The sequence below is a fragment of the Lethenteron reissneri genome, chromosome 45 (assembly GCF_015708825.2).
Source record: "Lethenteron reissneri isolate LAM-NWPU_2019-01 chromosome 45, ASM1570882v1, whole genome shotgun sequence".
Lineage (NCBI taxonomy): Eukaryota > Metazoa > Chordata > Hyperoartia > Petromyzontiformes > Petromyzontidae > Lethenteron > Lethenteron reissneri.
The window spans coordinates 8,739,930-8,755,437 of NC_083823.1; the positions used below are offsets into that span (position 1 = coordinate 8,739,930).

General features: G+C 50.9%; 1 protein-coding gene across 1 annotated transcript; it reads left to right on the forward strand.

The window, feature by feature from the left end:
• Positions 1-802: 802 nt before the first annotated feature.
• On the forward strand, positions 803-15,345 carry LAMP1 (lysosomal associated membrane protein 1). The gene is given in 10 exon segments (XM_061570386.1): positions 803-835; positions 837-965; positions 1,938-2,057; positions 2,546-2,609; positions 3,482-3,643; positions 4,367-4,653; positions 5,571-5,693; positions 5,919-5,991; positions 8,037-8,216; positions 9,248-15,345. Coding segments are annotated over 10 exon segments (1,296 nt in total). The 5' UTR covers positions 803-817; the 3' UTR covers positions 9,388-15,345.
• The last annotated feature ends 163 nt before the right edge of the window (positions 15,346-15,508 follow it).

The following is a 15,508-nucleotide window of genomic DNA, read 5'->3' on the forward strand; positions in this document are numbered from 1 at the left end:
CTATATCTCCATTCTACAGCAGTCACCACTTGTAATATATTTTTAGCTGTCTTTCCTTGGTTCCCTTTCATTGTTCATGTCGGCGAGCGTCCGTACGCGCAGAGTTTCACAGCTTCCACGTTCCTGCAGGCCAGTGGAAAGCCCCGATAACCGCACGCACAAAGTCCACACTTCTGCTTTCATTCTCTGTATTATTTTGGCTGCTCTGAAAATACAACCGAAGCAGCGCCCCGCATGTCCTGGATAAATAATGGGTATCGTTATCTCAATGAGCGCGTGACCAACTCACCTGCTCATTCGCCCGATCCCGTGAGCAGGTTTTGAACCTGGATAGCTCTTGAATAGGTGACCACTTGTGCACAAAACAGGGGCTGTAGGCTGTTGCGGGGTTAGATTGTGGGCAGCAGAGGACATTGCAGAAAAATCCATTGGTGTACTGTACAGTAAAACCTTGGATTGCGAGCATAATTTGTTCCGGAAACGTGTTTGTAATCCAAAGCACTGGTATATCAGTTGTGATCATGTGACGCTCGGCAGACAAAGCGTATACACGTACTACTCGTATTGCAAGACCTCGCTCGTTTATCAAATTAATATTTATTTTAAAAATTTGCTCGTCTTGCAAAACACTCGCAGACCAAGTTACTCGCAATCCAAGGTTTTACTGTACTTCCGTGCTCCCAGACTTGACCAACCCGCACTGACCAGAGTGTTCAGGTATGGTCTGGTAAACCCTCGCACCTGCACGGCGTTTGGAGGTAATATCCCGCAGAGGATTGTCAACAGGGCGTGTGCACGTACATCCTTACCATCGCTCATGTGTTGTGGTGTGCTGTTATTCCCCTGCAGTGGGATGGGTGGTTGCTGCTCCAGATATCGGCCACTATGAAGTCTACGATGGCAGGCGGGTTTGTCTGAAGGCGCAGGCGGCTCTGCAGCTGCTTGTGAACAACACCAACGGTCTGGTGAGTCAAGCAGTCTGGCACTATCCCTTGTGTGAGTGCGTGCCAAGCGAGAGGGTGCTCAACATCGAGTCGGAGCAGCCTATCTCACCACTAGCGTGATGTGTATTCCCGTCTCGTGAGTGGATATTGGAGAGCTACCTCTGAGGTTTCTTCAAGTGAGAGTAAGTTTTGACGCGCCGCAGTCAAACCCCTATTGGAAATTACCAGAGATGGAATTTGGCTAATTTTAATTTGGCCAGGCTGAGACCACTTGAGAAGCCAGTTTAATCACAAGCCGACGCCTGAGGTCGGACCAGGATCTTAGCTAATCCCTAATTGACACTCTATCGCTTACATTCTGCTCAATGTTTTATGTTGCCCACAGCCCTGCCATGATCTCAATTGAAATGTGCGTTGCAGTTTAAGTTGGGCAGAAGCAAATGGGGTACCTCTTCCCTGTGAGCAGGATCACCGCTCGTGGTTTCATGTGTCTGCTGCATCACTGAGATTACGTTATACTCTTAAGTTACAATGTGACACCGCTGGGTTGTGAGATGTTAACTACCTCACCTGGTATACAGGAGGCCATGAGTTCAATCTGAACCCTGATGCCTGCTGTGTATTTGGAGTTCGCGTGTTTTCCCTGTGGTCGCCTGGATTTTTGTTCGCGAGTCCTCCGTTTAACCCCTCCGCATTTGGAAACATGCGTTTAGAGTATTTGGCTGCTTTAAATTTCCACACGATAAGCCACTTTGTTGAGCTATCATTTGTGGCCAGGTCGCTTCTGAAAAAGAGCTCTGTAGCTCTCAGGGGCCTTACCTGGTTAAAATAAAGAAATTGTTTAGTTGAGATATGACAGATGTTTAGAAGCGATGGCAGGATAACTCCGCTGCCTCCCTTTTGGGGTGTTCCGTGTTACCTGTGGACAGCCGGGGTCCTGTCTCTGGCAGCTTACGTGACGTTGGACTCGCATAACTTTGGTTTCTTTTGCAGGGCTTCCTGAAGTTCGACATCAATCCGAATGTCACCAATGCCAGTGGTGCTTGTCTATCCAGTACCTCCACGCTGAAGCTCCATTTCAAAGAGGGATATGTCTTGTTCACTTTTAATAAGGTAATGCCCGCTTTTTTACAACTCACGGGTTTCATACAATTTAACACGTATGCTTTCGCGACCAATATCATCCATAAGAGGTTTTTGGGTTCGATCGCGTAAATATATAAACGTGTCGTTAAAACCCGCCACCACCCGGCACGGCTAACTAGTAATGGTTGTCACGTAAACACAACGTGATAATTCGTCACTAGTACAGCACTAACCGGTGTGTTGTGGCTTGGCTCTCTGTTTACGTGACAACCCTCACTCGTTGGCCGTGTCGGGTGGTGGCGGGTTTTAATGACACGTTTATATATTTACGCGATCTAACCCAAAAGCCTCTTTTGTGGGTTTCACACGGTCTAATATTGGAGTCTTCAAAGCCCACGTCTATTTGGGATGTTTCATCAGGGTTGGAAATAAGCAGCAGCGGGAGTGTATCCTTGTTACGTGCGTCGTGTTTTTGCGCTGCAGACTATCTTATGTTTTCTCTTTTCCTCCTCCAGGTGGACAAAAGTGCATTCTTGGAATCTGTTACAGCTAAACTGTCCTTACCCCCTGCAGCCCACGGTAAGAAATGGTCACATTGTTAAACACTGAGGCTTTTGCGACCAATATCATCCATAATAGAGGTTTTTTTTGGGTTAATTCGCGTAAATGTATAAATGTGTTGTTAAACCCGCCACCACCCAACACAGCCAACTAGTAAGGGTTGTCACGCAAACAGATCGTGGCCAATTCGTCACTAGTACAGCACTAGTGTGTAGTTTATAGTGTAGTGTATAGTAGTGTAGTGTATAGTATAGTGTATAGTGCAGTGTATAGTGTAGTATCCTAGTACAGCACACCGGTGTGTTGGAGAGCCAAGCCACAACATTTACAATCCGAATACGACGTTTCGCCAGTAATTCCAACTAGCTTCATCAGGCGACAGGCAGATTTGTGGAGAAGTCTTCCTCCTGTTTCATCCCTCCATTTTGGGAACAAAACAGGAGGATTTCTCCACAAGTCGCCTGATGAAGCTAGTTGGAATTACTGGCGAAACGTCGTACTCAGATTGTAAATGTTGTGGCTTGGCTCTCCAACACACCGGTGTGCTGTACTAGGATACTACACTATACACTACACTACTCTACACAACGCCGGTGTGCTGTACTAGGAACGATTTGGCCACGTTCTGTTTACGTGACAAACTTTACTAATTGGCTGTGTCGGGTGGTGGCGGGTTTAACAACACATTTATATTTACGCGATCTAACCCAAAAACAACCCTCTTATGGTCTCGTTATATTGATACGTAGAGAGAATGCTCCTCATGGCATTGTATTGATAAACGCACTGTGCTGAGGTCGCGACAGAATGAGTGTCGACTCCGTGTAGGTGTTTGTGACGAAGCACGGCCTTCATTCCCCCGTGTTTTTGTGTTTGTGTTTTTTTTACAGTTTATAACGATACCTTCCACCCCAAGATCCCTCTAGCACCATCCAACGAATCGTTTGAGTGTCACTCCCGGAACACGGTTGTTCTTGGAATGGCTCTTAGTCTAGTCGCGACAGACGTGCAGGTGCAGCCTTTCGGCATCGCCAACGGCACCTTCTCACCAGGTACGCACGGCAGTTGACCGCTCGCCTCTCCACCTCGTGCCACCGGCGGGCATCCACTGTCTCGCGAGGCGTTTGGTTTTCCTGCTTTCAATGCAGACGTGGTTTTTGCTGTCTTGTCAGAATGTGCCCCGAGACACCTTGTGTACAGCTGTGTGGGCACGTAGTTCGTATTTTCACCGTGCCACCCCCGTCGACGTGCTGGATTTCAGTCGGTGTACCCAGGAAACCGGTCTAGTGGTCACATTGTACCATGAAGTAATAATAATAATGATACCGAGTATTTTTACAGCGTGCCATTCGTGCAAACTGCATCTTGCAACACTGCACAATCTCTGCATACACAGAGGTGTGTGTGTGTATATATATTAAGATGTTTTCAGCCAATTAATGAGTGTTGGTACGTGTGGGAGAACACCCACGTGTGCGTGGGGACAACACTCTATCCCATTCAGATGGGAACGTTGGAGATATTAGTCCACACTTTCTGTACCACCTCCTTGCGAGACAGGATATGGCACCCAGAGATTTGTGCGATAAACCAACCCTTGTTGCCTCCACAGCGTTGCATTGCAGGCCGCATTGGATTGCAGGCCGCGTGCCGAGCCACCACGTAAAGGGGGGGGGGGGGGGGCGGCGTTGCTGTGTTTGCGGTGGTCAAGGGAAGGTTGCGAAGAGCTTTGCGTCGTAACCTCCTCGCCGGGCCCGTCGTGCGTTTCATTACAGGCGCGAGGTGCTCGGAGGATGTCACCATTCCGACCACCCATACCACGCCGCCGCACAACCACACCACGCATGCGCCCAAACCGACAAAATCCCCCGCCCCTCCCACTCATCATCCCACTCATCATCCCACTCATCATCCCACTCATCCTCCCACTCATCCTCCGCCGTCACCACCGTCGGCGCCTTCCAAGGGCAACTACAGCATCAGCCAAGACAACCACACCTGTCTCATTGCCGTCTTGGCCCTGCGCTTCAACGTCGAGTACATGAGCCAAAGCACCAAACAGGTGCGTACCCCCCCCCCCCCATGCCCTGTGCACGGCCCCCACCGGTCGGCACTTGGCTTAACACGTCATAGGATTTCGCGACCAATGTTATGCCTGATGATGCTGGTTGTAATTGCTGGCGAAAGTTGTGCTCCAATTGTAAGTGTTGTGGATTTTACTCTCCCAACACACACCGGTGTGCTGAACTAGTGACGAACTGGCACGTTCTGTTTTACGTGACAAACCTTACTAAGTGGCTGTGTCGGGTGGTGGTAGGTTTTACGATGCATTTATATTTAGGCGATCTAACCCAAAAACCTCTTAACGGATGACGGTTTTGTAGAGCTTTTGGTGGCGAGGTGCGGTGGCACATTGGCTTTGGCCGTGGATGTTATCTCGATTCGCCCGCAGTTGCGTTTGACACGCATCCTCGTCTGTTTACATATTTGTGCGATGTATGCTGTATATCTGTTTAAAGATTCTACATCTTTTAACTTAAATTCTTCTATGGTGAGTCTACAAATTAGATGCCAGAACCATCTTGTGCCACAGGGAAGTGATAATATCACATTCATTTTGTGTTTGTGCTACATTGTCAATATCTTACGTTGCACGGTTGTCTTTGCTCTGATTTACATTTGAGTCATTGCTGTGCTTAATTTGCGTTGATTTTGTTGACACAGGATCACTCATGTAAATGAGACGCTGTCCTGCTCTCGACTTCTCACACAGCTGATGAAAATGTATTAAACTCGATCTTCACTCATCTCACTATTTTGCAAAGCCAGCACTTGGCAGCATTGGAAATGCTGTTCACTCCCACAGCTCTGAAACAATCAGCATCTGCTTTCTGACGAACGGTTACACGTATGTTGAATTTCTTTCGCACCGTACGTAGCCAACCGTGCCAATCGGAGGTGGTTGTTATCTCCTCACAGGTCGCCCATGGCATATTCAACGTGGATCCCAATAACACCAAGGCCACCGGCCATTGTGACCCCATCTCGCCCATGCTGAACCTCACGTACCCCGAGGGTTATCTGAATTTCACATTCGCCAAGGTGAGGGCTCTGTCGCCAGTGCTGTACGCCGCCCACAGTTCTATTCCTCACACCCCTCTCGTGGCTTTGATGGTTTTGAGAACCACAAACACACCGGCCAGAAAACATCGTCACACTTTGTGTCAGGAAAATAATCGTCCTCGAGTAGAGCTGATTGCTTTATATCCCTCTGTGCGCAATTGCCCTACGACTCACCAGTGGACTGTGTCTTGTCCCTCCTCGCAGAACGAGAGCAAGTTTTACTTGCATAAGCTGGAGGGCCAGCTCCAGTATGCTTTCCCTGACGCGGCGCCTCACGGTGAGTTTAACGAGTGCCTCCGCTCACGCCATTCCTGTTCCCCAGGGCGTTGATACGACCGTGCAGGCACAATTTCGATTTGAAGCTTTCGTGACTGCAGGGATTCATCTTCTTGGTTCTTTCGGTAAAGTCACATAGAAGGGAAATAATAAAATAATAAAAATTAAACATTAAATAACTCTCACGATCTTCTTGGTTCTTTCGGTAAAGTCACGTAGAAGGGAAGTAATAAAATAATAAAAATAAAACAAAATAAAATAATTCTCACGACGTTTCGGCCACAAAGCAAGTAGCCGTCCTCAGGTGAAGAACAGGTCTGTCGGGAAGACAGGTCTGTTGCGTTGTGGCCAAAACTTCGTGAGAATTATTTAATGTTTTATTTTTATTATTTTATTATTTCCCTTCTACGTGACTTTACCGAAAGAACCAAGAAGACGTGCAGGTACCCTTCGTGGTTGTGCGCACGGTGCGTCGTTAAACTGGCCGTGGCCATCGCCCACAGCCGGAGCGTTCTCTTTGGGGTGTTTTGACGGTGCTCGTCGTTCAGGGTGATATGCGATCTTTCCCCGGTTACCCACCGATGATGTGCGTTGCATCCTTCATCGTCTTGACATGGGTGGCGGGGTGGCACAGCCATAACACTGGCCTGGCCCTCGCGGTGTGAATGTCCTGGCTTGGATTCCCGAGTTGAGCATCTTGCTGTGTGGAGTTAGTGTGTTCTCTCCCTCTCTCCTGCATGGATTTCTGCCTGGACCTCCGGTTTCCCCTTGTAGCGAAACATGCATGCAATGTAATTGGTGTTGGGCAAACCACATCCCATTGCTGAATAGTTACCTGAAAATTACTCGATTACGCACAACAGCAACATCGTCCAGGCGACTGTGAAAACTTGGCAGGATCCTCCTGAAAAAGAGTCTTGAGACTCGGTGAGGCTTTCCTTTATAAACAAGTTTAATGATGATAATAAGATGAAAAATGTTCCACATGCTTGAGAGTATAAAACATTGTACACGCATACGTTACAAAGCTGTCCTTATGAAGTCTGGTCTGCCTCCAGTTCATTGCGTTCAAAGCGGCGGTCTCTTCCCCATTCGTTTTGGTAACCGTAAGCCACCGTGTATTGACGAGCTTAAAAATAAAACCACAAAGAGAGGCGGATTAAAATGCTTCTATGGAGCATGGATCTTTCACGATTCGTTCCAGTTATACGCAGTCTTACAGCATGTGCTGATGCGGTCTTTCATACCATGGAAAATAGGGCCTGTTATGTGTTTACTATAATTAATATCCATGCACGCTGAACAAGCACTCGCCACCCAAAGTGATTTCCCATCAAATGAGCATTGTGTTGGTGATCACGTCCTCTTTACAGCACTGAGCCAGTGGTGGAAACTCCCCATTCCCATGATGGGGGGGGGGGGTGAGTTTATCTGTAGTAGGACAACCAATATTGACTTCCCCGCAAAGTGGTATTCTATTTAGCCGACCCCGGAGGGATGATAGGTGGGGTCAACCCCCACCGAGAAGTTTCAACCTTCCCATTACGAGCCGCTCACTCGCTCTTGCCGCTGAGCCTCCTGGCCAATTCTGGGCAGAATGTAACAACGATGCGGATGGAGGCTGTGCACGTGGCATGTAATCCAGTACCGTGGGGGGGGGACGATGGTTGGTGGGCATTGAGGTGTCGCCATAGAGTACCCGCTCCTTCGTACGAGTTATTCTCCTGTTGCTCCGGTTTCATCCCGCATATAAACACTCGTTAAATGTCCGATGACACCTTTTTAATATGTAGGGGACCGCAGAGCTTGGGCAATTATTGGCGGCGGCTCATCGTGTGACCGCCTTCCTGCTCGTCCGTAGTTCCACCTCGCGTCTCCGCGTCGTTCTCTTTGTACGAGCGATTACTGTGCGTCGGCGATGGACCATTGCAAGTTAAAATTATTATAACAGTCGCGCCATGCGCAGCGTGCACCGCCGCGGCACAAACGCGCACGCCATCGCGCAACTGCGCTGCCTCCTCCGCTGTGGTGCTTGTGCCCATGCAGAGACATACATGGGAGCCAACAACTCGCTGAAGCTGTTCCAGGCGAGCGTGGGCAACTCGTACGCGTGCATGGCGGAGCAGTACGCGGTGGTGAACAGCACCGTGAACCACACCGTCCGGGTGGTTATCTCGCAAGTCCAACTGCAGCCCTTCAACGTCACCAGCTACAACTTGTCTACAGGTCCGTCTCCCCACCCCGCGCTCTCGCTACCTCTCTCTTTCGTTTGGCGTTGGGAAATCGGTGGGCAGAATGTGTTGACCTTGTAATATGTTCAACTTATTACGGTCGTACGTTGGCAGTGGTGCTCAAGCGTAAATAACAACAAGCACTGCCCGAGAGGGGAAAACATAAGAGGCCACGTTTTCATCTCTCTGCCCGTAGCAGAGAGATGAAAAAGGGACTATGTTGTTCTAGGGCGTTGTTATTGACGGGCGTGTTGGGCTTTCGTTAATATTTGCGTGTTGAATTTGGAGAGCCGTTCGATGGCACCTGCGGTTGCCGAATAAACTCTGTACGTCCTGCAAAGGTGCGATTGGTCAGTATCCGCTACATTGCACTTCGGCGACTCATTAGCCGCCAGTGATACTCGCAGTTGTGCGTGCCCGTGTGTGCACGCGGTGAACGTGGGTCGATTTGGCGTCCATTGAGTACCTTGTGCGATGTCGAAACCTCCCCACGAGGGAGACGAAGGCGGCCAGGCGTGATGCTGGCCACCCCCACTCCCTCGTGTGCCGTCCCGGCCTGAGTAGTCGTCCGCTCACGGTACTTGCCCCAACAGTCTGTAAGAGACGCCATACGGGGGGGGGGGGGGGGGTCTTGTAACTATTGTCTTTGGTTAACGTGGGGAGTGGTGGCGCAAAGTGGCGAGTGCGCTGCGCTTAAACTCGGCGGCCTTAAAGGTGAAGATTCCCGACTACGCTTAACTTCTAAGTGGTGATCGAGATCTGAACCGGACCTGGGTCTGTGCTTGGTCGACACGATCATAAATGAGTACCTGATGTGGCATGCGAACATCAGCACAGGGCCGGGCGTGGCTCTTGTCACACACCCCACTCCCTCGTTATGCCTCGCTGCCCTTGATAGATATTTCCAAACAAGTACTTGGACCAACAACAGTCCAAAGTCTGCACGGGTATCTTTGCCCGATTTTCCGTGCGTACGATTAACTGCGTGTGCAATGCTGCCGATCTCTGCGCTGTGATTTCCCCCAGCCGAGAAATGCTCGCAGGACACGGACAACATGCTCATCCCCATCATCGTGGGCTCCGTGCTGGCCGCACTCGTGCTCGTCGTACTTGTGGCCTACATCATCGGAAGACGCCGCAGCCACTCCGGCTACCAGTCCATCTAGGCCTCTCTCCATCCTCGCCACCCTCCCAGCCAATCGCCGCCCTGTCCCCTCACCACCCGGCGGCCCTACCTCCCCCTGCCCTGTCTCCTCACCACCCAGCCCTAACTCCCCCTGCCCTGTCTCCTCACCACCCAGCCTGACCTCCCCCTGCCCTGTCTCCTCACCACCCAGCCCGACCTCCCCCGCCCTGTCTCCTTACCACCCAGCCCTTTCTCCTCACCACCCAGCCCGACCTCCCCCGCCCTGTCTCCTCACCACCCAGCCCTACCTCCTCACCACCCAGCCCTGTCTCCTCACCACCCAGCCCTGTCTCCTCACCACCCAGCCCTGTCTCCTCACCACCCAGCCCTACCTCCTCACCACCCAGCCCTGTCTCCTCACCACCCAGCCCTACCTCCTCACCACCCAGCCCTGTCTCCTCACCACCCAGCCCTGTCCCCTCATCACCTAGCCCTGTCTCCTCACCACCCATCCCTCTCTCCTCACCACCCAGCTCTGTCCCCTCATCACCTAGCCCTGTCTCCTCACCACCCATCCCTCTCTCCTCACCACCCAGCCCTGTCTCCTCACCACCCAGCCCTACCCTCTTCTGCCCTCGCTAGCCAGAATGTCTTCTGAGATTGGCTGTGCAGCCTTTTCCCCACGGTCCTGTTAAGACCCACAGCCCACTCAGATCTAAGATTCAGACATTTCTGGGTAAAAGTTTTAAAACGTTTTCTTCTTCCTAAGTGGGCCTTTTGACGTTATAGCTCTTGTCAAGTTTATTTGTTTAATCGGGTGAGAACCACGAGACTATGTATTGTTTGCATTTTCTCTATGCATATATATACATCGGTTGACTTATGTTCTACCACAACCAACTGCTATTCCTTCAATATGAATATTTCTCCAGATCTGAGTGGGCCTGTTAAGACTCATCTGGTGTGAAGCATTGCAGGAGAATGCCGTGGTAGATGCATGTAAACTAGAACAAAAATAGTTCCCAGGAAACAATAACTTCTGCGTGTACCACGTGCTGGGCTCGCGCACCGCTTCCAACGCGAGGCCGTGGAAATCAGAGCCACGCAGCCTCGACTGGATTAGCTGCTTTTTCCCCGAGGCCGTGGCGATCTTTACCATGTCGCACCGATCGCTCTGTCGTTCACCGAGCTGCCGTTACCAAAGGCAATTGGCGGTCGGTCCACTATATTGGCTCGGCCTCACGGCGGCACGCTTTCAATGAGATGCGTACGATCGCGTTCGCCGGCCTCGACTCCGAGCGGAAAGGTGTACCGGGCGTTGCGCTCGCGGCTGCTACGAGCCAGGCCCGGCTGATTAGGAGAGCAGCAGCAGCAGCGTCCCCTCTGATAAGCGGCTTTGACATCTGTCTACTCAAAACCTGCTGGTAGCTGCCGGAACGATAGATCACTGGACCACGAGTGAACCTCGTGCCCTGACGCTTACACTTGGCCGACACTCAAGCCAACGCCGATTCCCGGTGCAAAGCTCGACCTTACGTGCTGCCCCCCACCGTGCTGCCCACTCGGGGCAGCCGTGCCACCGCACCGGAGGTCCACATGCACGAGGATGCATGCTGCTTTACCCCATCGAGTCAGCCTGTGGATGGGCCATCGGCCATTTGTCTGAAGGCTTGCTTGATCGCAGGCATTCTCGAAATCGGTGGTCCTGCGCAGCGATTGGATGCGAGCTGTCTGCTCTGAGAGCTCCTTTGGCTGAGGGGCCTATTGCAGGCGTAGGCGATGATTGTGATCGTACTTGCCCACCCACGGAGTCCAGTGATGTTCCACCGAGCGACGGCGCTACCCGGTCAAGGCTGCGAGCAACAGAACTCCGTTGCGTCTGCGAGCCAATGGGGAGTTATATATAAGCGAACCACTCATGACAGCATGCCGCTTGCGACGCTAAGCTTCAGCACACTGTAATTATAACATAGGACGTCTGAAATTAAGCTGCTAACTTTCCTCAAATTGTAAATGATGGGGATGGCTGTGCAGCACACACATCGGACCTGCTCTGTTTCACTAGACTCGTGCAAGATGAATGCAAATACTTTTGACCAACCCGAACATAAGGCGACTCACGCTTGCTGCGACGCCTAGCATTGGAAGGCACAAGGCTGGAACCTGACCTGTACCCATTCAGCCTAACTTCACCATCAAGCTCGAATCGCATTGATCCAACCCATGTTTAATGGTTCATTGAGAGCAAAGTGAGAAGGAAGGTGGTGGTGGTGAGTGCCGTCCGTGGTGGTTGCCGTGAGTTGACGCCGGCCCAACGGCTTCTGAATTATTTTAATGTGCGGTCGTGGCATGGGCGGCACTTGGGCTAAATTAGCCTCTTGATTCGAGAATACGTGGTCAGCTTGTGTACGTTGGTAATGTAAATTTTCTGCACCGATCTGAGGCCTGCGTTCGAAATGACGAGGGGCAATAACGGCAATGAGTCGAGCAAGAAGCTCGCCGTGACGATTCTCGCGTTCGCATCGCCGAGCAGTTGGGGGGGGAGAGAGAGCGTGAGGATGGGGCCCGTCGTGGCCTCGCTGCACGGTGCCCACTCCACCCCAGCTCCGCTCTGCGACGTGAACACGGCGGCGGGGATGAGTTGGGGCTCGTCTGGGCCACCTTCGCTCAAACGTCGTGGGCGCTAGGACCAGCGTGGTCACGAAGTACGTCGGTGTACCCTACACGGGTATGTGGAGTGGCCACGAGTTTAAGGATATATTGCTTGAATATACAGCGGAGCACGTGTGGGCAGCATGGCGAGTGCGTGGGCGCCGTGAAGGGTGACGCAAGCTTGTGGACAGCTAAACGCCCTTTGTCATAACCATGGAAACAAAATTGCTCTTCCGGGGTCGTTGGTGAGTTATGTGAAAATCTATCCTTGCACTCGCGGCAGTTTGCACCCGCACTGGGCATCGGTAAGCGCGGGAAATCGCTTCTCCGTGGGTACCAACACGTTGTTTCAGGGGTGGGCTTTGTTCCAGCCACCGTTTTGATTGTCGGCAGTGCCTTGCAGCAGGTCTTGCGGTTTCCCCCCCCCCCCCCCCACTGATCACTGTTCACCGTGCCCACCGAGGTAACGCGATGAGCTCTCCCTCGTCACCACCCTGCCACGTGGAGCCGGGCAGGGGGGGTCGGGTCACTTTAACCCTGGAAGTGCCGCCCGTTCAAAGCGTCTCCACCCAGACGTGGAGACTGTCATGCTCTTGGTGGGTGCAAGGTATAATAATTCAATGTTATGTAGCGTGGTTCGTGGAGAACTGCATCTCGCATTGCCGTGCAAGACAACCGCAAAAATATTGCCCCGTGCAAATACATGGCGCACCCTAACCTGGGTCAACTCAAGGGCGTAGTAAACAAAAGGCGTTTTAAACGGGACTAGAGGAAGGGACTTAAGTTGACCAATGTGGAGCAGTTGTGCGGGCCACACAGTGGAACGCCACCTCCGAGTAGCACGGTTGGCTACGTGCGGTGGGACAAGTCCACCATACAGATGGGAAGGCACTGCCCACTCAATGTCTTGCATTTAATTGTAGGCGGAATGAAGCGGCTCCATACTGGCGGAACGAAGTGTACCCTGGTTGGGAGGGAAGAGAGAGGCATAGGCTGAAGGGAGGATCTATACCACTCCGGCTACCCTCGGCTACGGGGAACATTTAGAAGCAACAAGTTGAACGCTTGGCACTGGTAAAAAATCGATTGACGTGTTCCTTGGCCTGGTCGTGTTTCACGTGAACACCGCTCCTGTCTTTGAGCAGCAACGAGTCGTATGATGTTGACAAGCAAGTTGCGCTTTCACAATTCTTTATCGGCACTGCTGCAACGCCCTCCCCGGTTATAAAACAACAATAACGTTCGTCATGAACGTCGTGGCCTCTCTGGTGAATTGCGTTCGTAGTCCATGAGCGGGAAGCGATGCAGGCGGGTAACCACCGAGGGACATCTTCCATTTCAGGGGTTGAGCGAGTGCTCTGGTCAACTCCTCCGGCAGTGTCTGCCCGTAGCGGTGTAACAACCGGGGCGTTGACCGAGGTGCACCACATCATTATTATGAACCCATCGCCCCAAAGGGAATTGATTGTCGCGTGGGAGCATTTTGATAAATGTGTTTGGTTTTGAAATGGAAAACAGCTGCATTTACAGTACTGACGTTACCAATAATACCGATGCGATGTGTGAAATGTTTAAGCATATTTCGTAATCGGGTGAGGTGGGTTTGTTTCCAATTGCTGGGTGATTTCGCGTGGCTTTTTAAATGTTATATTTGTTGTGCAAAACATACGAGATTCTTTAAATGCACTAATCGCATTAAGTATAAGTTGAGGGCCTCTGTACGCTGGTGGAGTTTTTACCCGACTTTAGTGTAAGGATACAATAATTGGGGCTATAGGTTGTGTAAGCCATGATAGGGCCTTAGTTGTTTTGCTTTCTTAGTTTAGCATGGCTTCCTGTAGTCTTGATAATTTTCAATAATGTGTAGGAAGCATCTTTCCCCGCGCACGATGCGTCCCCTCCACCTGGTTCACGAGCACGCAGCTGTGCCGGCTCGCTGCCTGTAAACAGCTCCTGCTGCTGCTACTGCCGCTGTCACAAATATGCAACGTCCACCGCTAGACCCTTGCACACCCATAATTGCGTGTGAACGGTAGATCAAGTCTGCCGGTGATGTTGACCTACCCTGATGGACCCCTCTTGCCCCCACCGTGAACCTATGTGGTTTGGTCTCCCAATTGGGTGTGCGACTTGACTGTAGTACTACTTGCTCTGGCTGTAGTACTACTTGCTCTGGCTGTAGTACTACCTGCTCTGGCTGTAGTACTACCTGCCCTGGCTGTACTACCTGCCCTGGCTGCTGTGTCAAAGTGGTGGAGTCTCCTTCAGCTCCTTAATCCGTGGTGATGAGCACTTGCCGTTCCCAAAAATCCCACGGCATTGTGAGTTTTAACCTAAATGAAATCCCACGACGGTGGATGTTAACCTTAATTAAACGGGCTTTAAACGCTGACAAAATACAGCATTTTCTCCCTTACTGCTTTCGAAGGCTTTGTAGCTTAATGTTAGACCGATGTTTAATATTTTTAGGGGGTTTTCTTTTAAAAAGGGATTTTTTTTATTAGTTATTCCTTGTCTGTAGAGACGCTGGTTTAATGTAACTCAGAAGCACCAACGCGTCGTAGCCACTTCTCGCCACCACTGCGAGCAGCTGGTGCTGGCTGCTCTTTCTCTGATCACCAGATCGAGATCCGTGCCGCACTCCCGTTCTGAAGCTTATGGCCACCCTCCAATTTTGCTGTACAGCTGCCATAGTGGTGTAGTGGAGCGTAGACTGGATTTGCAAACCAAGGGGGTCGTCGGTTTGATTCCGTCTTCCGGCACTGCTGTTTAATAACAGTGCAGCAGCAAGTTTCTCAAATCCCTGTGCTTCTGCCCACCCAGCAAGAGCGTCAATTGGTCAAGTGTAGGTGTGCCCACCTCCTCCTACACATTTGGTCGTCTTCGCTTTCATGGGAGGATCTTTTGCCAGCATTGGCATAATAAGCAATTGCAGGGCCGAGCCTTTACCATTTTGGCTTTACCACTTGAATCATTTTAGGGAATGCCGGAGGGGAGATGTTGCTCCGCGTGTGATGCATGCTTTTTTGGAGCAGGATGAGTTCCTTTCTCTCTTCAAATGTAACCTGGACATTGTGACACTGCATGGCTGGGACTGCTTCCTTCCCACCCATTCCCAGAGTTAGGTGGTGGCTCGCTGACATTGGATGTGTACACCGTCATCTTGGCAATTGTGGGGTGAAGACTAGCTGCAAGTGGCAACATGCTGGCTGGTCTGGGTGGTTAGAACGTGCTACAAAGGGACTTCAGTTATTATTAACGGGTTTCTAATTTGTGTGTATTGTTTTAATTGGCTCTCTTGAATGTGCAGGTTGCGTTTGGTAATAAAGACTTCTGGATTTGACAACGGGCAAGAGAGTGGCTTTTCATGTGATTCTACTTATTGCTGGCTATACCCGATTAGACCTGTTTCTTTTCGTCTGTACAAACACTTTAATTTGCCAACTCCATTATTTGGGGTAATTTGGGGAATGGACGAACCCGTATCTAAAACAAACGCCTCAAAATGC